Source organism: Anolis carolinensis, chromosome 1, assembly GCF_035594765.1.
Source record: "Anolis carolinensis isolate JA03-04 chromosome 1, rAnoCar3.1.pri, whole genome shotgun sequence".
NCBI classification, from domain to species: domain Eukaryota; kingdom Metazoa; phylum Chordata; class Lepidosauria; order Squamata; family Dactyloidae; genus Anolis; species Anolis carolinensis.
In genome coordinates, this window is record NC_085841.1 from 117,288,005 (window position 1) to 117,315,583 (window position 27,579).

The following is a 27,579-nucleotide window of genomic DNA, read 5'->3' on the forward strand; positions in this document are numbered from 1 at the left end:
ACTTGCAAAGTGTGCACTGTACTGTTCAGATCTGGGTATTATGGATTTCTCAATGCAGCCCTCAAAGAGGTGTCAGCATCTGCAGAAGCAGCATACCGAACAGAAATAAAATAACAAATCTATACTGAAAATATTAAAAGTAGATTTTTCCTACAAAGACTTTAAATTTCATTTTTTGACAACAACTGTTGGGTCTACTGACAAAAACTTTATTAAAGTACAGTAGAGTCTCACTAATCCAAGCCTCGCTTATCCAAGCCTCTGGATAATCCAAGCCATTTTTGTAGTCAATGTTTTCAACACATCATGATATTTTGGTGCTAAATTCGTAAATACAGTAATTATATCCATATTGGTTGCAATGTGTTAACTGAACCTCAGGGTTATAGTTCACTGTGTTTAAGTGCAAAGGTAGTATCCTGTGAAATATTTAAATGGTTACACCATAGAATCATTTTCATGAGTTGGATCTAGGATGGAATATTTGAAAATTTAAGGCTCTCTGACACCAAATCAGCCATAACGACCAGCTTTGTATATACTTATCCATCTAACTTTATCACTCACAGTATAAATCTATTTCATGTATAAAATAACTTAGGTATTGCTGACCAGAGTTCTCTGTGATCTGAAAAGCAGTGCTGATAATGAAAAGTCTCCTTTTAAAGACTATGCAATTGATGAACCGGTAATCTTGATAAAATGTCTACTTCTCTTTACCTCTGAGGGTTTTCTTCTTTGGTCACTGACTTTGTGGAAATCTGCTTATCTAGGCACTATTTTTATCCTGGAGTAGCTAAGGACACCGTTAATTGTTCTGACTGTACTTTCTTTCTTTCTCATTGTAACAACAGCAAGAGCGCTTGTTTTTTTTTAAAGCTAAAAACCCTAGAGAAATGGGGAAAATGGATTAAATTGTACCAACAATTGCCATAGTATTAATATTGTGTGTCCCAGCTTTATTTTGTTGGTTTAAAATTATAGTTTTGACTGTAAAACACTATCTCTTGACCTTGCTGAAAAATAAAAAATAAAAAGCTTGGTTGCTTATGGTTTCGGGGATTGCGGAGAGATTCTGGAGGCCTAATATACCACTTTTGTGGAATGTTCTGTCATAAACTTGTTCCCCAACTGGACACCTTCCAAATATTATAGACTCTAACTCCCAAATTGCTTACAGGGATAATATGGGAGTAGTCGTTTAACATATCCTGAGAGCACCATGTTGGAGGAGGCCTAGTGTGAGATGGCAAAGACAAGAAACAGCAGCTTCATGGTCCCTTTTTAAACATATAGTTCTGCCCTATTTTACACTCCTACTTCAATGAAATTGGGAAAAATTCACTAAGCTAATTGGGTTGAATGCACAAACTCTGGTTCAGTGGTTCTCAACCTGTGGGTCTCTAGTGTTTTAGCCTACAACTCCCAGAAATCCAAACCAATTTAGCAGTTGTTAGGATTTCAGGGAGTTGGCCAAAACATCTGGGGACCCACAGGTTGAAAACTATTGCTCTAGTTATGCATGTAAATACCTATTTTAGATTTCTTGATTACTTTGACCTGTGAATGCCTGTGCTGTTGTTAATTTCTAGTGTATATATACTCTGTCTTAAATGCATGTTGTTCATACTCTCGATTTTCAAACTAATAAAAAATATATTAACCAATGATTATAGTCTCAGTAGCAGCATGGAGATGGTGTTTTCTTACATCTGTGTTATGGGATTTAGTTTATAGTATGTGCATGCATCTAAATGATTATGGAAAGTTAAGAGAAGAGTTAAGACATGTGTTGGACCTTTCAAAGCAATTTCTAACCCCTTTCCTTTTTTTTTAACGTAACTATTTTTTAATGTACCTTAGGCTCCCAGTAGTCTTATGGAGACTCTTGAACAGCATCTAAACACTTTGGAAGGAAAGAAAGGGAACAAGTATGTGAAATAATAAATGTGCATGTTTGATTGCTTTTTTGTTGTAACTATTAAATGTACCAAATAAGTGACAGTTTGCACACTGATATTGATAAATTCGGGGTGGCACAAGGGCGAGGGCCTATTACCTTGCTTTTAACAACTGCATGCCTGATTTTATATAGGATGTTTATTTGCCATTTGTTAGTCTGCCCCATACAAGAAGGATGCTTTTTTTCTAAGGAGGGAGGGAGTTCCTGGACTTGTGGGATGGCCATTGGAGTCAGGAGTGGCTGAGGACTTCATGGCCTCCATGACAACCACAGATCTATGCCCACCCATGCTGCCAAACACACGTTGCAACTTGTTTTCTGTGCAGAATGGGATGGTAGTGATTGTGGTGTGGAGGAACTTGTCACGGCTCCATTGTCATGGACTGATAACTACCTGGTCAAGTTTAGACTTGCTGGGACTCCAAACCTCCCCAGGGATGGGGAACCTATTAAGATGGTCCGCCCCAGGAGGCTTATGGATCTGGATGGATTCCTGACAGCTCTTGGGGATTTTCCTTTCACCTTGGGAGGTGATTCTGTCTAAGCTCTAGTTGACCTCTGGAATGGGGAAATGGCCAGGGAAGTGGACATAATCGCTCCTGGACATCCCCTCTACGGAGCAGAGCCAAACCAGCCCCTTGGTTTTCCAAGAAGCTGGCGGTGATAAAGCAAGTGAGATGGAGACTAGAGTGATGTTGGCAGAGAACTCGAATCTGAATGAGCATGGGCTAGAGTGTATTTGCAAGCCTACTCCAAGGCAATGGAGACAGCAGAGAAATCGTTCCTTGCTGCCACCATTGCATCTGCAAGGAACTTTCCAGCTGAGCTGTTTTGAGTGGTCAGAGGTCCTCAAGGAGACATCCCTAGTCAGGGGGTGCTGTGGTTTTTAACTGTTTGATGCATTTTAACTGTGGACGTTTTAATGCTGCTTGTGTTTAATTCTATTTTAATGTTTGCATTTTTGTATATTTTAAATTGTATATTAATGCTTTTATGTCAAACTGCTTTAGTCACCTTTGGGGATTCAAATAAATATAATAATAATAATAATAATAATAATAGCCTTTTCCATGACCTTTGCACCTTTTTAGTTGTCTTTAGTGATTTTGTATGAGTAATTTCCATGATTACTGCAAAGATGTCTTTAAATAAATCCTTCTTAGCTGCCATTTTGATTATGGAAAATAGCAATAGATGTTTATTTTGTCCATCTTGTGTACATTTACTATACAACTTAGAACTGGTTCACATTTTACAATCTTGTTTAACAGAAAGATAAATGTAATTTGCATTCTTTTCTTTCTGTTGGTTCTTTGTTGGTGGCTCCAGCACTAGTGATGTTAGTGGCTTAAATCCAATGGTGTAATTTTTAAAGAGCAGCGTTGTACAGAGGCTGTTAAAATACAGAACATAGATGATATTTGTAATAGTTCAAGGCAGCCCAGTTAAATTTGATTAAGAATAAAATCCTAAACAGACCTTGGAGGAAGTCCAAATGAACTTAGCAGGACCTGCTTTTGAGTATTCATGCCAAGAAAAGGACTTCATGTTTGCTAACAGCCTCAGCTGTTTTCATAAATTCAAGTTTACTCTGTTCTCTCTTACTAGGTATACGCATACATACAGATGCATGCGCGCACACAAACATGTTGCCTCTAGAAAATTGTGTATAACTTACCATATATTTTAGGTAATGGATTCATAGCCTCTTGCCTAGACAAATATGCAAACTACTTATTCAAAGCTTTAGGATGATACGAAACAAAACTGTTTACATAACTTTCTTTGTCTTTATCTCCCTTTTGTTTATTTATGTGGCTGTTTTACAACTTAGTGATGGGTAAGTAAATCTGTATATAATAATGTTTATGCATGCATCTATTTTAGCAAGGCCATCAGTGAAATGGTAGGGCTTATATAGTTTTACCTAGTTTGCTGCCAGTAGCGTAATCTGCAGACAGACCCAGAATTTGTGTTCAAGACAAAACGCCTATGAATTACCCTATAAACACAATTTGTTGTTCCAAAAATCCAACTCTAGATTCTGGATTCTAATTTTTGTTTAGCTTTTAGGAATAGACAGTATTTTGAATGTATTAGATTACACTAACTGTGAAAGGTGGGTCTTTAACTTGATTTATCTGTTGTAAATAATGTAGAGTCAGCCTGGTGTAGTGGTTTGAGTGTTGGACTAAGAATCTGGCAAACTAGGGACCACATCAGATTGAGGTCCATAAGCCGGGGGACAGTGGGGGAATCCGTGAGGCATCAGGGCAAATCTGTGGGTCAGTAATCATTTATCTGATTAAGGACAGGCAAATTTGTTCTACAAAAACTGGAATGTGTGCATTTGAGTTTGAATCTGTAAGGTAGAGATCAAGAAATACACAAATGTCTAATTATAGTTCTTTGCTTTTGACCTTATATCTAAGCCTGTTTAAAATAATCCTGAATTATATTTTATTTGAAAAAACTCTTATGTTGTTTCTTCTAGTTCTTCACCCGTAAGCAAGGTAAGTATTTAATGTTTTGTATTTTATGTTATTGAGGTAGGTGCTGAAGAAGTTTAAGGGTAAAGGTCTTGCTTTGAGAAGCCCAACTGTCTTTGTTGATATGATATGTAAGAGCCATTTCCACATCTGCAAATAAATATACACACATATATGTGATTACATATGTAATCTCTGACACTATTGATCTATCAATCTACGGGAAAAAGGAAAGCACCATGACAGATGTAAAGTAATTGCATGAGTTTCTCATCCATTTACTTGCTATACTCTGTTCCTGAGAGCACCTGGGTTTGTGAGGAGAGAGTGAAGTTTTTGGGCAGAATCATCAATGCATATATAATTTCCCATAATTTTTATGCAAGTGAACCAGTCTTGCTGAGTGTGTTTGCGTTTTTACCTTTTTGATTGGGCACCATAATTTGAGACTTTATAGATCTATGAGTTTTGATATGAATCTGAGTAAAGTCAGTTGTTCTCGAGGGCTTAGCTTTAAATAATAGATTTGGTCATGTATTCTGGATGGAAGCTAGAATCATGGAAGTATATAGGGAGATCCATGGGTTTTTGATATAGTGCCACTAAAGTGTCCAGTGTATAGCGGTTCAGTAGTGTCAAAAATTTGAATTTCTGTGGTTTGTTTCAGGCTCATGTTGATGTTAGGGTAAAAATGGTTGAAATCCAAGTGAAATTTCTCAAATGACTCATTTCCATGAATCCAGGTTATAAAGATGGTGTTATAATGTACTTCAGATAAAGGAGACCGTTCTGGGTGTGTAAATTGAGGAAGTGTTGCTTCAAGTCAGCCTTGAAAATATTTGCATATGGTGTCTATGGCAGTGCCAATTATTTGAAGGTACATGTTACTACCAAAGTGAAGTACAAATGACAGAGTTTGATTGGTAGGTGTATTGTAGACTATTCATATAAATCTGTGTGGAACTTCACTAACTGCTGCCTTCCATTATGATTATTTATTTGTATGCTCTTCATCCTGTTCTTTAATAAATTATTCGTTCAAAACAGTAACCAATTACTGATTCTTGGTATCTCATGTTGTTAGTCTCAATTAGGGTAGACCCAATGAATTTGTTTTTTCACTCTTGGGGTAGCTTTAAAATTAGCTAATTGGTTTCAGCATAAGTTTTTTGGACTCCAGTTTACTTTTTAGAAATCAAGTTATGCCAAAAGTTTGTGTTCAAATACATTAATCTTAAGAGATATCTTAGGTCTCCTCCTTTCTCTCTTTCCTTTTTGCAAAACATATGGTGCTTAGCAGGCACTCCTACATTATCTGCTGTTATTCTTGAAAATTACTCTTCCTCTGCAAGGAATGTTATTTCCCGTATTTAAATAATGCTTTCCACTATTATACCCAGTTTGGTTCATGAGCCTGAAAAATCTTAGCTTATCTCTTAGCTATCTTTTATTATTCTCTGGTAAGGAAGCTGATTTTAGTGGCACTTTGCACATTTTATCAGTCCTTTACAAAACTTGCGTACTTTAAAAAAAAATCTTAGCTGTATGCCAGTCTGGTGAATTGTTGTTTTAATTTATCAGATCTCTCTTTTGTTATTTCTGTTTCATTTAGTTCTTCATCTGTCTAGAAAAGTTTTTCAGGTGCGGGTATCTATTTGACCATACATCACTGTGAAGACAAATGCAAATATGTATTTCAGCTTCTCTGCAGTTTCCCTATTCTTGCATGATAATATTTTCATACTATCACAGTTCAATGACTTCCATTGAGTAGTCTTGCAGTTATGAAGTCAATCAGTGAGGGTATTTGCTTAGAAGTAGTCTGGCTGTTATGCCTGGAGGCATCCTTTGTTTGAGAAGTGTTAACTGACACCTGATTGTTAGCTGTCTGTAATTCCCCTGTTTTTGAGTGGTGTTCTTTATTTACTGTCTTGATTCTGTCAGCCAGATTTTGTTCATTTTCATGGTTTCCTCCTTTCTGTTGAAATTGTCCACATGCTTGTGGATTTCAATGGCTTCTCTGTGTAGTCTACATGATGGTTGTCAAAAGTGGTCTGGCATTTCTGTGTTCTCAGATAATATTCTGTGTCCAGTTTGTTTTAACAAGTGTTCTGCTATGGCTGACTTCTCAGTTTGAATCAGTCTGCAGTGCCTTTCATGTTCCTTGATTCGTGTCTGGGCAACACTGTGTTTGGTGGTCCCTATGTAGATTTGTCCACAGCTGCGAGGTATACTGTAGACTCTTGCAGTGGTTAGAGGATCGCTGTTATCCTTTGCTGAATGTAGCATTTGTTGAATTTTCTTGGTGGCTCTGTAGATAATTTGTAGGTTGTTTTTCTTCATCAGCTTCCCTATCAGTCAGTGGTTCCCTTGATGTATGGTAAGAACACTTTTCCTCTGGGTGGATCTTTGTCTTTCCTCTCATGGCTTGTTCTTGGCCTTGCAGCTCTTCTGATGTCCATGGTGGAGTATCCATTGGCCTGTAGAGCCTGGTTTAGGTGGTTCAGTTCACCTTGGAGGAGGTGGAGTTCGCAGATCCTGTTTGCACGGTCTGCCAGGGCTTTCGTTTTGCTCCTTTTTTGACCTGGGTGATGGTTGGAATTCGTATGAAGGTATCAGTGTGCGTAGGTTTTCTGTAAAGTGTGGTAGTTGGGCCAAGGGGCAGTAATGGTTCTATGGGTGAAACAGCTAGAAGGAGAAAAAGGGCTAATAGAGAGCAGGTGCTTGATGAAGAACAACAAGTAAAGCGGGTCCGGGAAATACTTATGGCTCCTTCAGAGGATGAGACGTTTTATGGGTTTTCTAGTGATGAGGAGTCCATGCTAGATGATGATTTCGCAGAGAGTAGAGGAACTAAAAGGTCTACTCGAGAGCAGGAGTCGGATGAGGAAAGAGAAAGGAAAAAGATCCGGGATATACTCACTGCTCCCACGGATGAGGAGACTTTTGAGGGATTCTCTGGGAATGATGGGTCTGGGAGTGAGATGGAGAATGCTGACTGGACTCAAGTTAATGTGGATGATGAGACAGCCCATGGGGCTGCATCAGAGGATTGGCCAGCCTCTCATACTTCTGGGACATGGGGAGATCTAAGTCTTGAACAGAGATGGAGAGGCTGGAGGGATGGGAGGCAACATTAAAAAGGCATTATTCCCAATTGAATGCCTTGGGCTATTGAATTCTAAAAGTTATTACAGATGGTATTTTTCCTTCAGGGATTACAGTACAGGCATTCTTTTCTCTGTCTGTTAAGAAGCAAAAAAACCCCTTAGAATTAATTTTGGTTCTTAATCTTGAAATAAGTATAGGGAAAGAAGAACTTGTTTATCGTGTATAATTGGCCCTTGATGGGGTACATACATCGTTTTAAAATAAAGAACTCGGTAATGTAAAGGGTGCCTTTAATACTAGACTCGCAGAACAAAGGAATGCCCTTACCTTAAATATATACAGGTAGGATCTTTTCCACAGTGGATGTTGGCATGATGCCATCTTCTATCATGGCAAGGAAATTCAAGATCTTGCATAGCTAGTGATCCCCAGATAATATCTAGCTGCTGAGAACAAGGGAAGTGCTCAGAGCAGTATTTTAAACTGCTGTTAATTCAGTGACTTCTTTATCTTCTTGATTTGGCTTTTAAGATAAACTTGAGTGTGTCATTTTCTCTTCTTTATGGGCTAGCCAAAGTAACAAAGCACTTAAAACCTGATCTTTTTTTCCATCTGTCATAGTAAAGGGAAGTAGTGATATATAAAATACCACCACTTTGGGTCACACTGCATGTTACTTTCATCCTAGTGTGCACAGTTGTTTCTTTTGGAAATAACTAGCTCAGGGAGACCAGTCCATATTGGGGGGCTGCCATGGAAGTGCAGGGGCTGTAACTGAAGTGCTTAATTTCTGCAAATTTTGAGGAAAGAAAGGCTCTCATTGGAACAAGAAACACTACATATAAAAGATGGCATTGCATATATCAGAATGCAGGTTGTGCTGAAAACAACTATCAAGAAGCACTGCTGATTTTAAAGTGCAACACAGGCAAGTGAGAGAGGATGTTGTATATCTTCCTGCCTCACCTGTTCAGTCATGCTGCACCTCAAATAGTTAGGGGGAGGTTGGGTTTTGTTTGTTTGTTTGTTTTGCTCTTTAGGAAAAATAGAGACATTGTTAAAAACGTGAAGTAGCTATCCCCTGTGTTCTTGTGTATTGATTTTTTCTTTTTCAGTCTTCTCCAGCCACAACCGTTACGTCTCCTAATTCTACGCCAGCAAAAAGTATTGATACGTCTCCTCCAGTTGATCTCTTTGCAACTTCGTCTACTGCTGCTCCAGTCAGGTTAGTTTCCCAATAACCAAAAGAAAATATTGAGTCCAAAGAGTATTGATATGTGAAGAATTACCTTCCCTAAAGATACTATAAACTGTTTTTCATATAGTTTGGAAGACACTTTTCACCATTTAGATAGAGGTGAATCCCTTCATTTCCATTGTTCCTGCACATCAAATCCAAAATTTACATCAGTTTAATGCACCCTCTTGGGCTGCAGTAGCGCAGCAAGTTAAACCGCTGAGCCACTGAAATTGCTGGCCAGAAGGTTGATGGTTTGAATCTGCAGATGGGGTGAGCTCCTGTTGTTAGACCCAGCTTCTGCCAACCTAGCAGTTTGAAAACATGCAAGTTTGAGTAGATCAACAGGTACCGCCCCGGTAGGAAGGTAACGGCTCTCCATGCAGTCATGCCAGCCACGTGACCTTGGAGGTGTCTACGGACAATGCCGTCTCTTCAGCTTAGAAATGGAGATTAGCACCACCCCCCAGAGTCAGACATGACTAGACTTCATGTCAAGGGTAAACCTTTAAGTTTTTATGCACCCTCTTGCTATGCGCTAATGCACTGCTTGCTTCCAACTTAATCTTACTTGTACATGTTCGGGTAAAGTTCTCTTGAGATACCATCATCTTTGGAGGCCCACCTAACCGGCACACAATCTTCTGTTGATCTCAGACTGTGGAATACATTCATCTCAGATTTGGAATCAGTTCCCAATGCTGCAGTTTTTAGTTGTTTGTGATTTCCTCTATTTTTTTCATCATTTTTAAAATGTATTTGTTATGCAATGCTTTTGACACGAAATAAATAAAGTTTTTAGGAAAGATGTCAAGATACCTTTCTCCAGAATGACATTTCACGCTTTGATGTTTATTGATTAATGTAATGTAATGTAATGATCTGATTGTTTAAGTTGTTTTTTTTTTCTGATTATTATCCAACTGGGAAGCTTTTGGCAAAAGGGTCTGCTCCATACCCAGTTGTGCCACACTTTCTGCTTTTCTTGCTTGTAGCAACTATGCCGCAGATTGATTACCTATATGGCAGTGGTTCACAACCTTTGGGCTTCCAGGTGTTTTGGACTTCAACTCCCAGAAATCCCAAACAGCTTACCAGCTGTGAGGAACTGTGGGAGCTGAAGTCCAAAACACCTGGAAGCCCAAAGGGTAGGAACCACTGCGTGCAGCTGTACTGCTACAAGTATTCTTAGATGCCATTGATTATTTTATTAGACACACCATTATTGTCTTTAACTTTTTTCTTCAGTTTCAGTCCTGAATAGACTTCCAAATTAAAAAGATTTTCTCTCTTATTTTCATATTAGTTCTTCCAAACTCTCCAGTGATCTTCTAGATCTTCAGCCAGACTTCACATCTACTGCTGCACAAGGAGCTTCGGCAGCTCCTGCTGGAGCAACTTCATGGGGAGGTAAAAACATGCTTATATCAGATTTCTTCAACGTCTTGTAAGATAATGCCAAATTTGAGTGTTGACAGCATTCTTTCCTCACTATACTATTTCATTTCAATTTTCTTTGCTGGTGATGGCCATTCTGTATGCTTTATTAATTATTTCATTTTTAATAGTTATAGCTGTGATATGGACTAACCAAAGCTACAAAATCATCAAGTTGCTTAAAAAAACTAATATTGATTTCATAATAACTAGGTAAGGTAGCTTGACTATATTTCTACATGGGGCAGAGTCATTCTTGGATATGGCCAGTGCAAGGGCCATTCGTGTAAGTTTTTATAGACATAGGCACAAAGTAGGGTTACGTTTCTGAAAGGAGTAGCAAGCACTTGTTTTGGTTTTACTAATTTAATATGTCATGACAAAATAGTTGTCACAGTTTCTGTATTTGACTAGTTGAATTGAGGCTATCTGAAAACATTAGCAGTGGCCTGTAGAGCATGAAAGGTGGTGGATTCCACATCCACTCCTGATTCACTGGAGGGCAAGGTACATCCAATTCATTGAGGTCCAAGCACAATGATGGGTATAGAATCAGTGGAATGAGGTTGTGGTGTTTTTCTCTTGTTCACCCTGCTGTAGCAATTGCTTGCCTCCACTTCACCAGTTACTGCTGGGAGATGAATTTCTATACTATTTGAGAAAAAGTCATAGAAGACTAGTATTCTTGATGTGTCTCTCTGTTTTTGCATTTCAAGCTAATGACTATATGGGGCAGTAAAAGTTGAATTATAAAGAAAACAGTACAGTGTTAAATTATGTTTTTAAACTGTACTTCCATCAACCTCAGAAATAGAAGAAATTTAGAAATTTCTCATGATATGAGAAAAGCAGAAACTACAGTTTCCAGTTTCATTTTTAATGTATACAGTAGTCTGAAAGTCTCGCTAGAGCAGGCATGGGCAAATTTCTGCCCTCCAGGTGTTTAGGATTTCAACTACTAGCTGTTAGGAATTGTGGGAGTTGAAGTCCAAAACACCTGGAGGGCCAAAGTTTGTCCATGCCTACGCTAGAATGACTATCATGGATCTAACTAGACATTGTCCTTATTGTATGTATAAAAAACTTACAATCAGAATAGTAATCTTGAAATCTGCATGTGTTTACAGTTTAAATTATTTGTTTTCATATTTCAATTAACCCATCATTTTATTTCATTTTTCATATTTCCTGCTTCATTTCATATTTCAAATGCTATTGGACTCTTGATACCCATTAAGAGTTTGGTTCTAAGACCTCCTATGGAAACCAAAATTCTTAGCTATTCAAGTCTCATGATATACAACGGCATAGTCAAATGGTAACCCTTATATAAAATGTCAAAATAAGGTTTGTTTTTTCAATTTTTAAAATATTTTGAATCCATGTATATCACATCTGTGGCTATGGAGAGCCAACTGTGGAAACATATTAAAAGCTTTTCATCCAGCAAGTCTCCAATGAATCATCAGTCTTTGCTTCCATCCAAAGTAATCATTATACCCATAAAATGCTGATCCTGAATTATGTTCTCATTTTACATTTGACTTGCCTATAACAAAAGCACTATATCTCTAACTATGTTGGACTTTAATTCTCTCCTTCTGCAGAAGGAATGTGACATTTAAAACTTGAATGCCTTAAATTGTCATTAAGTATGCAGTACTCTGCAACTGTGGTGGAGGCTGCCAGATCTCAGAAAACTTTCTCACACCCATTAAGAATAATAAACACTGGATTATGTAAAACAAATAGGAAATGTAGAATTTATATACTATGTAAATATAATATTTGTAGATAACGATTCTTAAAACAACTGCAGTAGTTTGTCCCGTGTGTGTGACATAATGGTACAAATACAGTTTTCATTTGTGCTCCTTTGATTCTAACAATCTGTTGTGGTAGTCATGGTATTCTATTGTAGGAAAGCTAACTTTTAAAATGCCAGCATATTTATTATGAGAATGGTTTTTATGGAATTCAGATTAACATAGCTACTATGTCTGCAAAAAGATGCTATCATGAGAGGCACAAATGTGGAGATTGTTTCCCAAAGGTACCTACCAAATACATCTGATCAAATTTACAAGACTTGAGAAAAGGTGCTGAGAATATGCATTCTTTTGCTGCAAAATGCCATTTTCCAAGCACTGTACTAAAGCGATTTCATATATTTTGATCCGTACACAAAACTCTACTCTTAGCCAACAATGTGCTGCCAAAATAATTCATTTTTTCTGGATTTGGTACCTTTGGTGGGGGGGGGACTCCACTAATGTAGCCATATGGAGAAGGAATCCTTCTGACCAAAGTGTCTAATACAGTGGGTCTCAGGTCCACAAAAACATATGCCACAATAAATGTTATGATAAACTTCTTATTAGTAGTAAAGATTGTGGCATTATTAATGTGCATGCCACTATGCGGAGTTCTTGAGGGCACAAGTTTTACATAGGTGTTTGTATATCTAAAGAGAGAACTTCCTTAAACTTAATCTTGAAAATCACCATACATGTTGGAGTCAGCATTTCCAGTGCAGCCCAGCAGATATCTATTGTGGAAAGCATAGTGTTAAGTAATGCCTTTGGGTTGTTTGTATGCCAGGGATTTGGCAAAGCAGTTTGCAGACAACTACACATGGCCAATAGCTTGTGATTCACTTGCCCAACATGTCCTACTTATCCTTTCTCAGAGTACCACAGCGAAGCACCTACTGCTGGAATCTCTTTGTAATCCTTTCATCTCTGAGGTATTTTACCAGCAGTAGGTTCACCTGAGGGTCACTGAAGGGCAGAAGCAACTGGAAGGCACACAGTAGCAGCAACAAACAGAAGTTAGAATTAGATCTCAGATTTACCATCTATCAACAAGCTTTTACTTGTTTAAGTCATTTGGCTGGTGCATGCTTATACATTAGTAGCTGCAGGAGGAAGCAGCAAGATAGGAAACAGAAACAGTTCATTTCTTTCCCCTTCTAAGATGAAGTATTTGATCTTTTAAATAAAGAATAAAGGACATTTTTGCCATGAGGTTTGTGGCAGGACCACAAAAAATATCATGGAAGAAAGCCCCAGCAATCATACAATTGCAGTTTGAGCGCTGAACAAGAAATCCAAGACTGGTATCTTTTTCAGAACTGAAAAAAAGGAGATTGTACTCTGTGTAAAAGCTGAGATATTGGAAGACTTTAAATCTGTTTACTATTAGGTTTACTAAGATGATAGCTGTGAATATGGATTAAGTGGATATTTTGTTAATTTAAGATTTGAGATACGTTGTTCTTTGAGGATCATGAGGACCGTTGGAATTTTGAGAAAGTTGTGTGAGAATCATAACATGGATTCTGCAGCTACAAAATAACATGAATGGAGAAACGTGACTCTATGGGGGGAAATAGGAGTAATCCCAAATCCATCCTATATATGGTAGAAATGAATGGGGCTTGTGATATAACAAGTAATGTAAATCACACTGAATTAAATGGATCTGCTCTAAGTAATATCAATATTGAATTTTACCCATAATCATGAATTAGCCTGATTTTATGCAGGGTGCTCTCCAAAACAGCCTTAGATTCTAACTTCCCTACCCTCCTCTCCTTCCGGAAGAGCCTAAAAACCTGGCTCTTCCAAAAGGCCTTCGATGATTAATCATTATAGGTTCGATTTATCTGCCCACTCAAAAATAGGATGTTCTGCCATTATTACCTTGCACTTTATTGACTATCTTAGCTGTGAAACTACCTCTCTCATTTTGAAATACTCTGCACTTTGGCCCAGATCCGTGTTTTAGTCTCCCGTTTTTAACATTTTATGCTGTATGTTGATTTTTATGACTGTTTTATTGATGCTGATGTTTTATTGTTGGGATGTTTGTTTCGTTGTTTTATTGCTGTTATTATATTGTTGTGTCGGGCAAGGCCCCATGTAAGCCGCTCCAAGTCCCTCCGGGGAGATGGGGCGGGGTATAAAAATAAAGTTGTTGTTGTTGTTATTATTATTATTATTATTATTATTATTATTATTATTATTATTATTGTTTAGATGCTGCACAGGAAAAATGAGCAACAGCATGCCACAAAACATGAACCCAGGTCTTCAGATTCCATATCTATTTAATTTCATGTTTTTGTGGCCATTTATTACATTTTATAAGATGTCATGGATAAAACATCTCTGTGTATTCTTGTATTACTTTGGTGTTTTTCAGCCCAAGACCTATGTGCTCTACAGTAAAAAGTGTGGGTTGATACACATGCATTCAGACTTTAGAATAAAATATTCAGTGTCCATTAGACATGCTTTAAATGCTCTGTTTTTAATGAGCTGAGTCAGAAAAGTCGCTAGCTACATCACAGTTCAGGGAAGAGGATGGAGCATGTATTACCAAAAAGCAACAACTGATGCTGGCATTAGGGACTGTAATGTGCAACCGTTCTGGCATGGATTTTCTGGGTAGTGATGAATGTACAACATTCCTACCTTTTATTTTTTGAAACATTACTCTGACTACCTGAATAGGCATACATATGTACATACCTGGTTGCCATGCTCATTTTACAGCATTTTACAGGGGTAGACAACTGCTTACTTACTTACTTAGGCGATCTCTCGTAGTTCGAGGATGATGGTCTTCCAGTTGTGGGGTCTTGAGGATGGGTTTTTAGGTGGCTGAAGAGACAACTGCACAGTGATTGGGAACCACATCTGCCAGGCTGCACCAACCTATTTCAGTGTGCCCAAAGTAACACTGTGTCACATCTGGCTACCAATTGGGCTGAGTTTTTATTTTGGGTTGGGGCTTTGGATAGTTGGGAGAATCAAGCCACTGTAGTTTGGACACATTTGAGGTGATTTTCATACAAAAGAAACATACGAACATACAAGAAGGAAGCTATGCTATCCCTGCCCCTTCAGTTGGTTCCACTGCCTTTTGAGTGTGGACAGGCTGCCTTCTGTGAATTTTAGAGGTCTGGGAATGGGTCTAGCTCAGTTCCATTGTTCCCATGAATATAATATGCAGTTTTATGTTGCCTGAATAGCCTCTTTTTATCTGGCTTAAAAGGAAGCTGGAAATAAGGTCTTAAGGCTATAAATAAAATTTCTTCTTTAAAGCAGTAACTTTAATAACAGCAATTTATTTCTTCTAAGTAAAACTGCCAGTGCATTAGTTCTTCCTTTGTCTTTGGATTAGTCAGCAGAACAGGGTATCTATACTGGATAATCTACATCGCTCTTTTGTTTTACATGATGTATATACAGAGAAAACTAGGAAATAATTGCCTGGCTATCTGAAATCATGGTGTAAGAACAGACCCCAGGCCTTATTCAGATCATTCAGAGAAATATAAAATAGTTTGTGGAATATAATAGAATCCAGTAAGAAAAATGCAGTTTGCATCAGTGGCCTACCGTTTTTTGGCTAGCCTCACTAGCTAAGCCAAATGTTGTGTATTCCCAAGTTTTGCCTTGTGATGATATGTACTGGAAAGAAATCTTATGAGTACCCTCTGGGAAGTCCCACTGAAATGTTTGTTTATTTGGTTGCTCAGAGAGAAATAGACAAACGCATAAATATATGGACAACATCTGGGACAACGGATGCCTTTCACAACAGGTTCAAAGCTGAGAGAAAAATTGACAGCACCTTCCAGTCAATACAAGAAGCAAAAAAGTAGTGAAGTTTAATCAATGTGGTATTAACTGCAGAGATACTAAGAACGGGATACTTTTTAGAATTACATACTAATGCATCATTCGAGGCGAAATAATAATGATACAGCTATTATGGCTGTTGAATTGCATGTTGGCATATATTATTTGCACCTCTGCCAATAAGAGTTTAAAAGCATACATAATAAATAGTTTGTTTAGGAAAATAGACAAGAATAATCTATCAATAGTTTTGTTTACAATGTTGTGCTAGATTAATTCTGTTTTTAAAAAAGAATCAGTAACCTTTGGTGATCATGATCCCTTAAAGCATGAATCATGATTCATTTAAAGTAGTTGTGGGTTGGATAAAGCTGCAATTGCATAGGACTCACAAAATATCAAGTCACTTAAGGAGTCTTTGTTTTTAGGAGCTTTGGAAAAGAAAAACAGCCTGCATCATATAAAACCATACGCAAGGTACCCGTGGCATGCCTGGACTTAGAGCAGCGTCCTTTTGATTTGAAATAGTGCCACTTTGGCAAGATTGACTTCTGGATAGCATTCTTGTTGGCTCTAGCAGTTCTATTAACTCTCTTATTTCTTTACATTGCTATCTTCTAATGGATAATGTTGCAGACCTCTTGGGAGAGGGTGAGTAATGCTTGATTTCTGTTTCCTCCAGTTAATTTTTTTCATTACGCAACTAGTCTAGGTTTACCTTTCTCTACTCTTTCCCTTTCTTTGCAATGTAGTATTAGTTTGGGTTTCCCCTTCCCTGTCTCTTCCGCTCACTATTTCCATTTGATCTTCATGTATGGACACATGTAGACAGTTTGGCTGGACTTTCTGGTGTTACCTCTGAGCCACAGATTACAGATCCGTTTGCTTCAGAGCCTACTCCAGCTTCTACTGCTGTAACAGCTGAATTAGCAACTGCTTCTTCTACTACAACTGCAACTGTTTCTGCTACTACTGCTGCTGAAGTGGATCTCTTTGGAGGTTAGTTTAGCCCCTCAGATTCTTTTCCTCTTTTCCTTGTCTCTCTTCCGTTCTTCAGCTTGCAAAGGGATAATGATGAACTAGTTCTCTTAGAGTCATTGACAGAATTATCATAATGAAATTCTTCTGGTATCTGGAAATGTCAGGTGAGGCCAATTGACATATTACGTTCTACAGAGGCAGGGTTGCTTTTGAGAATCTGAATAGTTCCCAGCGAAGCACTGTGTAGACCCATCTATAAAGGACAGTAATTGGGTTGTTTTAAATTACACAAAAGTCAATATATAAATATCTATTCATGAGGATTGGTACAATGGGAAAGAGGGGCCAATGCTTTTCTCCTGTGTTGTCTCAACAGAAATTACACCAAATCTCTGAATCTGTTATTTAATGCAGGAGGAGAGCTTCCTTGGCTAGTCAGGATGAACTGCATCATGTGTGCCATGTAAAGGGACCTAGAATATGCTTTGTTGGGGTATGGCATCCCCGTAAATTGACTAATGTAAGCACTGATTATGATGAATATTAGATAGGCACTGCCTGTTTTAAACTTTGACAAACGTTCCAATGTTTGCACAGTCATAGCTGTCAGTAGTGCAATTTACTACTGCTTAGCCATGGTCCAGTTGTAAGATTAACATATTTCATGTGACTATGTTTACCTGCAGTGGAGTCATAATTAGTATGTCTGTAATGCATCATCCCACAGGTTGTGAAGTGATAAATCAAATCTCAGACATTCTATATACTATTTTGTTGTTTTATTTCACAAGACAATACAGGGTGAGTATCCCTTATCTGGAATTCCAAAATCCGAAATACCCCAAACTCTAAAATTGCTCATATGCTTGACTGAGATTATTGACATGTTTGCGTTCTGATGGTACACAAACTTTGTTTCATGAACAAAATTATTTTGAAATATTGTATAATGACCTCCTGGCTATGTATGTAAGATGCATATGCAACATAATTTAATTTTGTGTTTAGATTTAGGTCCCATCTTCAAGATATGTCATTATGCATATAGAAATATTCACAAAGCATTTTTAAAGTCAAAAGATATCTGGACCCAAGCATTTTGGATAAGGGATACTCAATCAGTATGATGTTTGATCAGGTAAACAACATATCACCTACAAAATATGCTATATAGTTGTATTCAGTCTGTATTCATTATTTTAACATGGCTTTCAAGAAAAACTTCCCACATCCCTTATGAAAGTAGTTGTTTTAAAAATAAAATATTCTCACATAAGTATTTGACAACTGCCATACAGTTTGCTGGATTGTGTTAAATGAACAACAACAAATATAAATAATTTAGTTATGTACTGAAACAAAATGATAACTTGGCAGACTCCATTTCCTGTTGCCCTTCCCTGATTCTTTTGCTCTTCAGTAGATATAAAGGCAGCTTTAACTTGTTCTGTTGCAGTTCAGATGCATGTCAACATAAGCTTTTTAGAATAGTCGGCATCAGTATTTTTGTGTGTTTTTAGGCATCTGTCTTAACAGCATGTAAAGCTTTCTGTGCTTGGAAAAAATGTAAATAAAAACATTTTCTTTTGAGGTTCTTCTCTAGTATCCATAATAAGGACTGCCAGGTTGCAGTTCAAAACCTTCTCTCTTTAAAAATCCAATAGTCTTGGTCTCTTCAATATTTTATCTTCTTCCTTACACTCTTTGGCCACCTTCCAATTCCAATATGGCGACATACTAAACCACGAAGGATAGCAGATAATTACGGTATATCATGGGAGGAAAAGTAAGAAGAGCTCTATGGTTTCCTTCTCCTGAGAAAGTGGCTCCAGGCCTGTAGAAGGAGCTGGATGTGAAGCCCCCATGGTTCATTACCTATGGGCTAGATGCCAACCATTCCTGATGTAGCCAGTACCTCTTGTCTTTGCCAACATATAGGGGTCCTTATTGGTGAGGAGACAGTATTGGAGGCTCTAAACCAGTGGTTCTCAACCTGTGGGTCCCCAGATATTTTGACCTTCAACACCTGTAAATCCTAACAGCTGGTAAACTGGCTGCAATTTCTGGGAGTTGTAGACCAAAACACCTGGGCACCCAAAGGTTGAGAACTACTGCTCTAAAGTAGCTATCTCACTAACAATATAGTTGGCTTTCATATGAAAGATTTATCTTATTATATCTTGGGAAATGAGAGAAGTAGTTAGCAAGAGTAACCATTGTACAGATATTAGCAGATATCCTGTGACCTCATATTGGGCTTTGTCTTAGAGATAGAAATATGAGAGAAAAAAGATGTCAGACTGGTTAGGACTGTATTACTACAGTCTTGTTAATACAGATTCTTAGGGTTACACATTGTATGCTTAGTTACACACTGAATGTCTAGACCTAAACTGAGTGATTAGGCCCAGCTAGCCATTGAATCAGTAAAAACTTATTAAGGCATCACTTAACATAGGCTCAATTCTAGTTGAAGATAACCATGGAATTAATCCTTGGTGTATTTTTCACTACTTATCCAACTCATTAGGGAGAAGGAAGTTAGATGTTATGATACCAGTATTAATAATGTCATAGTCCAAGAGATACAGTATTCACTTCAAGTGAACACCTTTATTTTGATTGCCGAAAAGTCAAGGAAAATTACTTTTGTTAAGAGTAAAAATAATTGCGATCTGTTGGCATAATTTAGTTGAAAATACTACAAAGACAGTTACTATACATATATAAATAAGAGAGACTTGAAAAAACAGAAAAATATTAATATCCTGTTGGTATATCCTCAAAGTTTCATAGAGCCCATTGGTGTATTTTTTTTTTGTTTCTCTGAATGTTAAATAAGCATGCTGTTCAGAACCCTTATACAATGAGCATCTTATTACTATTTACTATCCTGCATATCTTGCCTGTAACCACAGGTTATCTTTGTTAATCTCACCTAATGTTGACAAATTGATTGAACAAAAGCGTTGACTTTTAAAAACTGTTGATACCCTCTCTTAAATGAATCCCAGCAGATAATGATTTGTATAAGGGAATCTTGTATGCCATTTGACTTAGTTCTTTTACTATATTTTCTTCTTGTTTTTATTCTCCTTAATTTCTGTTCCTAAAACTGCACTCAAGATGCCTTTGCCGCTTCTCCTGGTGAAGCCCCTGCCGCAGCTGACGGGGCAGCAGCACCAGCTACCCCAACCCCTGTAGCAGCAGCTCTTGATGCATGTTCAGGAAATGGTGGGTCCCATCTCATTAGCTAGCCAGACACTCGTCTTGTGTGTTGCATTGATTAAAACAAGCTACATGGCAGTCTATTTTGTCCCCTACCCCACCCCACCCCACCCTCCCTTTTAATCTTTTCTCTGAGTGTCTACAGGTAGTCATTCTGATCTGTTCAGCAAATCTCGATTTTTTAGACACCAGAGTATGTCAGCAAAATGCTTGTTAATGCTAGAAATGTAAAAAGTGCTGAGCAGTGCATGTAAGTTGGTGGGATTTATCTACAATTGATTTCTATCCTTTTAGGTTTACTAAACTTTGGAATTCTTTTCCTTGGTGTAACAAAATGCCACATTAGGGGAAGTAAAAAACTCTGGTTGTTTTAGTTGGTGAAAACGCTGAAGGCCAAAATTAGCAATCAATCTTTGCCTCGTTATTATGTGTCTATGTACAGTAGGCCCTCCACTTTCACGGGGATTGGGGGTGCAGGACTCTTGCCAAAATGGGAAAACCATTAATAAGTTGGCCATAGAATCGTGCTGGCAGACCTACAATACCTAGATAAGTGTTTTCTCTAGGAATGTCAAAGTCCTCCATTATAACTCCATGGTCAACTTCTGGTGAAAATTATAACCGATGTTGACTGTATATTTGCACTGGGGACATTTCTAGAACGAGCCTATTAATAAAATTTGTGAATAATCAAATATGGAGGGCAGATTGTAATGTATGATTTATATGTGTATGGTTTTTAATGCACATGATGTGTGGTTTCTCTCAATCTCCTTCCCTACTGATCCTTTATATATACATATATCTACTCTGCCCTTTCCTTTTACAAGACCCCTTTGCCCCATCTGAAGGCAGTGCAGAGGCTGCTCAAGAGCTGGACCTCTTTGCCATGAAGCCAACTGAGACCAGCGTTCCTGTAGTTACCCCTACAACTAGTGCAGCCACTCCAGTTCCCGCAACTACTCCTACTCCAACTGCTGCCGCAACTGTGGCCCCTCCAACCCCTGCTACAACTGCTACTACTACTACCACCACCACCACTACTGCTACTACGTCTGCTACCGCCACCACTACCACCACCTCTGCTCCTCCTCCTGCTCTAGATATCTTTGGTGGTAATTTGTTTTTAACTCTTTTAAAAAGAAAATTAACAATATGCCATGATTAATTGGACTTTCTTAAGAGTTACAATGTATGAAAATACAGATGATGTTTTGTATGGATACTGTTCCTGACAATTTATTTTGGAAGGAAGCAAAACTCCAGGCTGAAGCTGGAATAAAACAAAAATTACTGATCTCATCTCCAAGAAATGAGTTAAAGACCTGTATGTTCTTGATCTTAGATTTGTTTGACTCTGCACCTCCTGAAGCCCCTGCAGCACCTAAGCCAGATGCTACTCCTAGCATAGACCTGTTTGGTACAGGTAAAACAAAATGCACTATCCTGTCCCCTTAATTCAAGTTCCTTCCTCTCCCAATTGCTTTGCTGTTTTGTTGGTGGTTTTGGCGGGGGTTTTTTGTTATGTTTTTGATCAGTGACCCTCTCACTTTTATCTACAATTTTCAATTTTCTGCTTCAATTTTCTTTGATTTCTGGAAGATGCTTTTTCTTCTCCACCAGCTGGAGCTCCTCCTGTGCCTGATAGTTCCCTCACTGGTGATCTCTTATCTGGTGAGTGTGTGTTACTTGATCCTACATTTTCCCCATTTGATTTATCCCAAAATAGATGCAGCAAGACCCCCATAACTACGAAACCTATATCTGCAGTTTCACTGACCCCTGCCTGGAGGGGGGGGGGTGTTCATGGTTTCACTAGTAATTTGCTAGGTCCACCAGGTGAGTCTATAATTTCCCCAGAAGCACCATAAAGTGACATTGGAGGTCTTAACAAATTCCTAGAGATGAATCTCTTGGAACAGTGGTTCTCAGCCTGTGGGTCTCCAGATATGTTGGCCTCCAACTCCCAAAAATCCTAACAGCTGGTAAACTGGCTGGAATTTCTGAAAGTTTTAGGAGAAAACACCTGGGGACCCACATGTTGAGAACCACTGTCTTGGAATCTCTAGGGCCTCCACCGCAACTCTGGGATGCTGGGACCAGAATGAGATGTTTGGTTGTGTCCACAGTTCCATGCAACCATAGCCCAATTGGGAATGTATCCCCACAGATATGGGACGACTCCTGTATTTTAAACCTATTCACTTGATTTGGTGAAAATGTTGATGACATCTTTTTAAAAAGGCAGCATCAATAACTGAACTGATCTTTGAAATGCCCCTCTGATTATATTTGAATGAATTCATAAAGCAAAGCTTATGAAAATAACATAATTTCTAGGAGATCTCATTGTGTTTGAATCATGGAGACTGCGGCTTTAAGCAAAATGCTTTCCCTGCCCAAACCCTAAATCCACATGTAATAGTGTTACAGCTACTAGACTATAAAGGCAAGGGAATTAGTATGGAAAAATTAAGAGGCTACTGCTAATCACTTTTGTTGGGTACTTAGTACACAGTCAAACTTGTCTTTGTGTGAATATTCTTTGTCTCATTGCAAATGTAGGGAAAAGATGATATAATTTAGTAATTACAGAGAGGTTTTTGAAGGTTTTTGAATATGCAGATTGCATTCGGAGGGGCACTGATCACATTGTACAAATGAGCCACTTTCATAAAATATTTCCATGTGAAGCTTCACACATTCTTCCTGTGCTCTGCAGCATGTAGATCTATGTTGTATTTTCAAATGCTGTATGGATGGGACAGAAATACAAAAATGTATCTAGATGTCAGTATCATTTTCAATTTGCAAATTTCACAGATAGTTTTGGAGTTCGGTTTGGTTTTTCATGCCTTGGAAAATTGAGGTTATTTGATGACATTTGAGTTCATATTTATTTAATACCTCAGCATAAGCTGCTTTATATCACATTTAGTAAGTGTTTTGCAGAGTGTGATATAAAAAGACAAAATAATAATGTAGTATAACTAGGCAAGGCCAAGATGGGATGAATTTCCCCTTTCTAATTACAAATGATCTATATGACACCTGCTCGGAGCATGCCCCTTTACACCACTGCCTTGTCGGAGGAAAAGGTGTCCACATTCCAAGCAAGACCTGAGCCTTTTTCTCCCCAAACCAGCTTGGGGAAAAAGGGGAGGAGTTATCTGAAGAAGCTTGCTTGGAACATGAAATAAATATTGATTATGACATAAGACATTGTTAATTGAAATTAAGCTCTTTTAAATGCATTGTTTGCATGAAGTAAATCTATGCAATGAAGGCAAGTAAGGCTGCATTGCTTCCTTCACCAACATTTTAGCTCCCGTTCTTCATTTCTATTCATAGAGACTTTTCCATGTAATTGGGAACCCTAAATGATTGGACCTTCTAACTATGTGGAATATCCTCTATGAGTACAGCTCTAGCTCATTTTTCAAACCTTTTGTCATTGCATGGGAGTTTGGTACAGAGGCCAGATGACAGGTATGGTCCTGGGGACAGGGACAGTAGCATGGGTTCAGACTCAGTGTAAATTTAAGTCTGGTTAAGATTCAAGCTTCACTGTACCAAAATTTAAACCAAATGAGAGAGAGATGACCTTTTTCAGCGCAAGTACAAATTCAGTTTCAGAGAGGTTGCATTTGCCTGCATTATGGTGGTCAATGAACACCAAGGAAAAAGGATGGTGTAAAAATACCAGCATTTTAAGCTTAACGTAAAATGGCTAGTAGTTAACTTTAGGAGAAGTATTATAATTTGCTGAAACTGTGGGAGAAGCCTGTATAAAAGTAGAGGAGCCTCTTCCCATTTGAAGGTGCTATCTGGAGAAAGTCAGATTCAACTCCAGAATTTGAGGTTTCGTATCAGTGGAGAGCATTTTGTTCACACTTAGGGAACTCTAATTCAAACAAACTAGGAGCATAAACTGTTTACTTGATGTAAACTGAGTTCCCTAAATTCAGTTGTCCTTAAAAACATCTCTGGTTGGTTCAGAAACTTTTGAGATTTTTCTCTGGCACATGCCACAGAAGTAGAATATGGAAGCTCCAGGCTTCACCAGATATGATCATATAGGCAAGTGGTTCTCAACCGGTGGGTCCCCAGATGCTTTGGCCTTCAACTCCCAGAAATCCTAACAGTTGGTAAACAGGCTGGGATTTCTGGGAGTTGTAGACCAAAACACCTGAGGACCACAAGTTGAGAATCACTGATATAGGCTAAGTAAAAGTGGGTTGTATATTGGAGTCAAGTACCTTTTTGTTAAATCTGAAGTTTGCCAGTAATGTGTTCCTTGACCATAGCACATATGATTGAATTTTAGATGCTACGTGGGATATGTAAAGGGAATTTGTGTATACTAATGTCACTGCACAATCTTTGCTGCTGTGTCATCATGGATTCAAGATAGTTAGGGCTCCTCACTCCTGATTTGCTGATACTAAATGTTATCATGCTTACCACAGTGGATGCATTTGCAGCACCATCATCCCTGCCCCCAGGCTCTCCTGCTAAAGTGGATTCTTCAGGTGTGATTGACCTATTTGGTGGTGGGTATTGCTCCTTCTCACCATTATAAAATCGTCGCATTTCATTTCCATTTCATTCCATTTTTTCTTCACTAACAGCTTAATTTGAATAGTTTTCTTCATACAGTGTTGTGGTTGAATATGCTTTTCAGCTGTTCCTCATTTTTAAAAAGCTGGCTTCTTTCATTCTGTTATCTGTCCTTGTTTATCTTAACATTCAGTGCATGGAACTGCTTTCCTGATCAAAACCTACATTATCATTACATTCCTGCGTTAGCGTGTTTTGCAGTAATGCTTCTACATTGCATATTTATCTCACTTGTGTGAGCTACCTAACCATCTAAATTTTGATAAGGAATAAGGATGGAAAACATTTGTATGGGAGAGATATCCAGTGACCCGTAGGGCTCCTCTACTGAAAATTACACTTATTTTGAAATTATTATGAAATATCTACTGCTTTTACATTCTAAAACCATAGCTGTGCAATGAGGCCAATTATTAATCCTGACTAGAATAGATTTATTGAATCAGTGGATTTGCCTAGGTATTGCCATGCTCTTCGACTCTTGATTCAATAAGTATCTTCTAGTGAAGACTAGCTATTGGATAGCGGCCTGACTGTTAAAATATTTCTTTATTGTTTCTAAGACAAAGGCAGGGATCAGGGCCACATTCCCTCAACCCTCCTGTGCACCACATGTCCCCAACATTGCAAAGAAATGCCTTCCTTTTGTTGCACCTCAACAAAAATGGCAACCAGAAGTGACATTGCTTCATTTCCATTTTGCCCAAGACATGACTAAATGAGAAGGTACTGGGTGTGAAGTGTGTGTGTGTGTGTGTTTGGAGGAGTTTTTAGCTGGACACTGCCTCAAAATCTTGTCATTTTCTATTTTAAGTTGGGAGCCTCAAAGGTTTTTGGTGGGCTGGTGGCAAATTGATGGACTACAAAAGTGGGTAATCAGATTTCATTCTCCCCAAACCTTCATTAAAATTTGAGATATGAAATAAAATAAATTAATGTGTATTAATGACCACAGGTTAGCAACAAAAATGGAGTGGTGTTGAGCATAATACATGATCTCTGCTGGTGTGCCAGATATTACAGTATAAGAAAACAGTCTTTTTGGATCGCTGTGGAACACATACCAATAGAAGCTATGGATATGTGGAAGAACATTAATTGAACTTTGGACACCCAAAATATCAAAGAAAAGATAAATATCAGGCTATCTGGATCCCTCACATCTCCCAGACTGGTCCAGCACATAATTTGTACTCCAGTCTAGGAACTGTGGCCAAGTCTCAAATAGGCACCCAAATGGCCCCACCATACAGGCCAGCACCTAGAGCAGTGGTTCTCAACCTGTGGGTCCACAGGTGTTTTTGGCCTATAACTCCCAGAAATCCCAGCCAGTTTACCAGCTGTTAGGATTTCTGGGAGTTGAGGGCTAAAAACATCTGCGGACCCCAAGTTGAGAACCACTGTGTTAGAACAATGCTCTTAAGTATAAAAGTATGCTGACTATATTTGATGGCTTGCTGATGGATGCACTTGTCCACCTAATAGCTCTTTTGTTTTCTCCTACAGTTGGAAAGAAAACATGTGGTTGGTATTCAGGACCAAGAGCCTCTTTCTCCTATGGTCCTTTCTAAATTAGGGATGTTATGTGTGCTAAAAGAAGAATACTGTGGGAAGGGAAATAGTGGAAAGTATGCATACTGTGTGAATGGGTGTGTATGAGAAAGTGAGTGAATCAACAAATTCCCATCATCAATTTCGTTCAAGGAAATGTGGGCCTGCATTTGAGAATGGTTGCCCATCCCTGATCTTGATTGTAACTGAGTAATATATTCTAGTCGCAGCCACAACCTAGCAGTTCAGTAGAGGATTTCCCATTATGGGAGTAGAAGTGCCTTTAATCTGACTGTGTTTTCCTCTGTATCAAGCAGTACTAGGTGTTTCAATAAGTCTGTAGAGACATACACTTACTGGACGTAAGGTCCACTTAACACAGTGGGACTTATTTCCCAGCAGATGTATATTGCGCAGAGATAATTGATTTGTACATTTGCATGTTTCAGGTTTCTTAATCATCTTAGAGTAATATGGATGGCCATTTATCAAGTGGTAACTTTATCACCTTGTAAATGGTTGTCCCTATTGTTGTTCCAAGTTTTGAAAAGAATATTCTTGTATCTCTGAGTTTCTAATCAGATGCAGAAGTGGGGGGAAACTTCCCCTTGGTAGGACAATATGTATAAATACCTTATTTACCAAACGATTATACATGTATACTTTTGCAAGGAAGCCTTACCACTTCATAAAACAATCTATATGAATCCCTTTCCCTTTGATCTGGAAGTGCTGCTTTAACATGTGAGACTTTACTGTGATCATTGCTATTCGGCCATGAAGAAATGGCATCCTGTTTTTAATTCATGGTTATGCCCCACCCCCAACTGATAAATTAATATATTGGTTGTTTAAATTCTCTTGCCTTTTATTGCTGCCTTATGGAACAACCTGTAGATGCTTTTGGAAGTAATGCTCCTGAATCCCAACCTGCAACCCAAGCTGCTTCTAGCGCCTCTGCTGCTGCTGATCTTTTGGCGGGTAATGAAAAATAATGATATGCTGTGCTTAATAGGGCAGGGTGGATGGGGTTTTACATTGGCTGCATGTAAACTAACATTTCTGTATTAGGAACATTTTCTAAGCAAATACGTCCCTGCGATAGCATAGCATTGCAAATAATTGATCTGTGACTAATTTCTTAGTGTGTTCCAAATATATGGACAAGTGGTCAGTATCTTGTGGTTTATGCGAGACAGAGATAATCCTAAACTCCTTGGAGGAGAGGAACAGATGAAGAATGAATTAAAATAAATAAAAGATTAGCAAATAAAATAGCTTTTAGAATAGGTTGAAGTATTTGAGGCAAAG

The 27,579-nt window shown here is 38.2% G+C and overlaps 1 protein-coding gene across 1 annotated transcript in view; it reads left to right on the forward strand.

The window, feature by feature from the left end:
• snap91 (synaptosome associated protein 91) overlaps window positions 1-27,579 on the forward strand; it is a 107,350-nt gene that overhangs the window by 64,408 nt on the left and 15,363 nt on the right. The window contains exons 10-22 of the mRNA XM_062957040.1: window positions 1,864-1,935; window positions 4,030-4,082; window positions 4,458-4,476; window positions 8,679-8,788; window positions 10,107-10,210; window positions 16,525-16,539; window positions 16,717-16,887; window positions 19,996-20,103; window positions 20,928-21,212; window positions 21,443-21,523; window positions 21,721-21,771; window positions 24,567-24,650; window positions 27,166-27,249. Of these exons, the coding sequence (XP_062813110.1) occupies window positions 1,864-1,935; window positions 4,030-4,082; window positions 4,458-4,476; window positions 8,679-8,788; window positions 10,107-10,210; window positions 16,525-16,539; window positions 16,717-16,887; window positions 19,996-20,103; window positions 20,928-21,212; window positions 21,443-21,523; window positions 21,721-21,771; window positions 24,567-24,650; window positions 27,166-27,249 (1,237 nt within the window). The remainder of the gene's footprint in view (window positions 1-1,863; window positions 1,936-4,029; window positions 4,083-4,457; window positions 4,477-8,678; window positions 8,789-10,106; window positions 10,211-16,524; window positions 16,540-16,716; window positions 16,888-19,995; window positions 20,104-20,927; window positions 21,213-21,442; window positions 21,524-21,720; window positions 21,772-24,566; window positions 24,651-27,165; window positions 27,250-27,579) is intronic.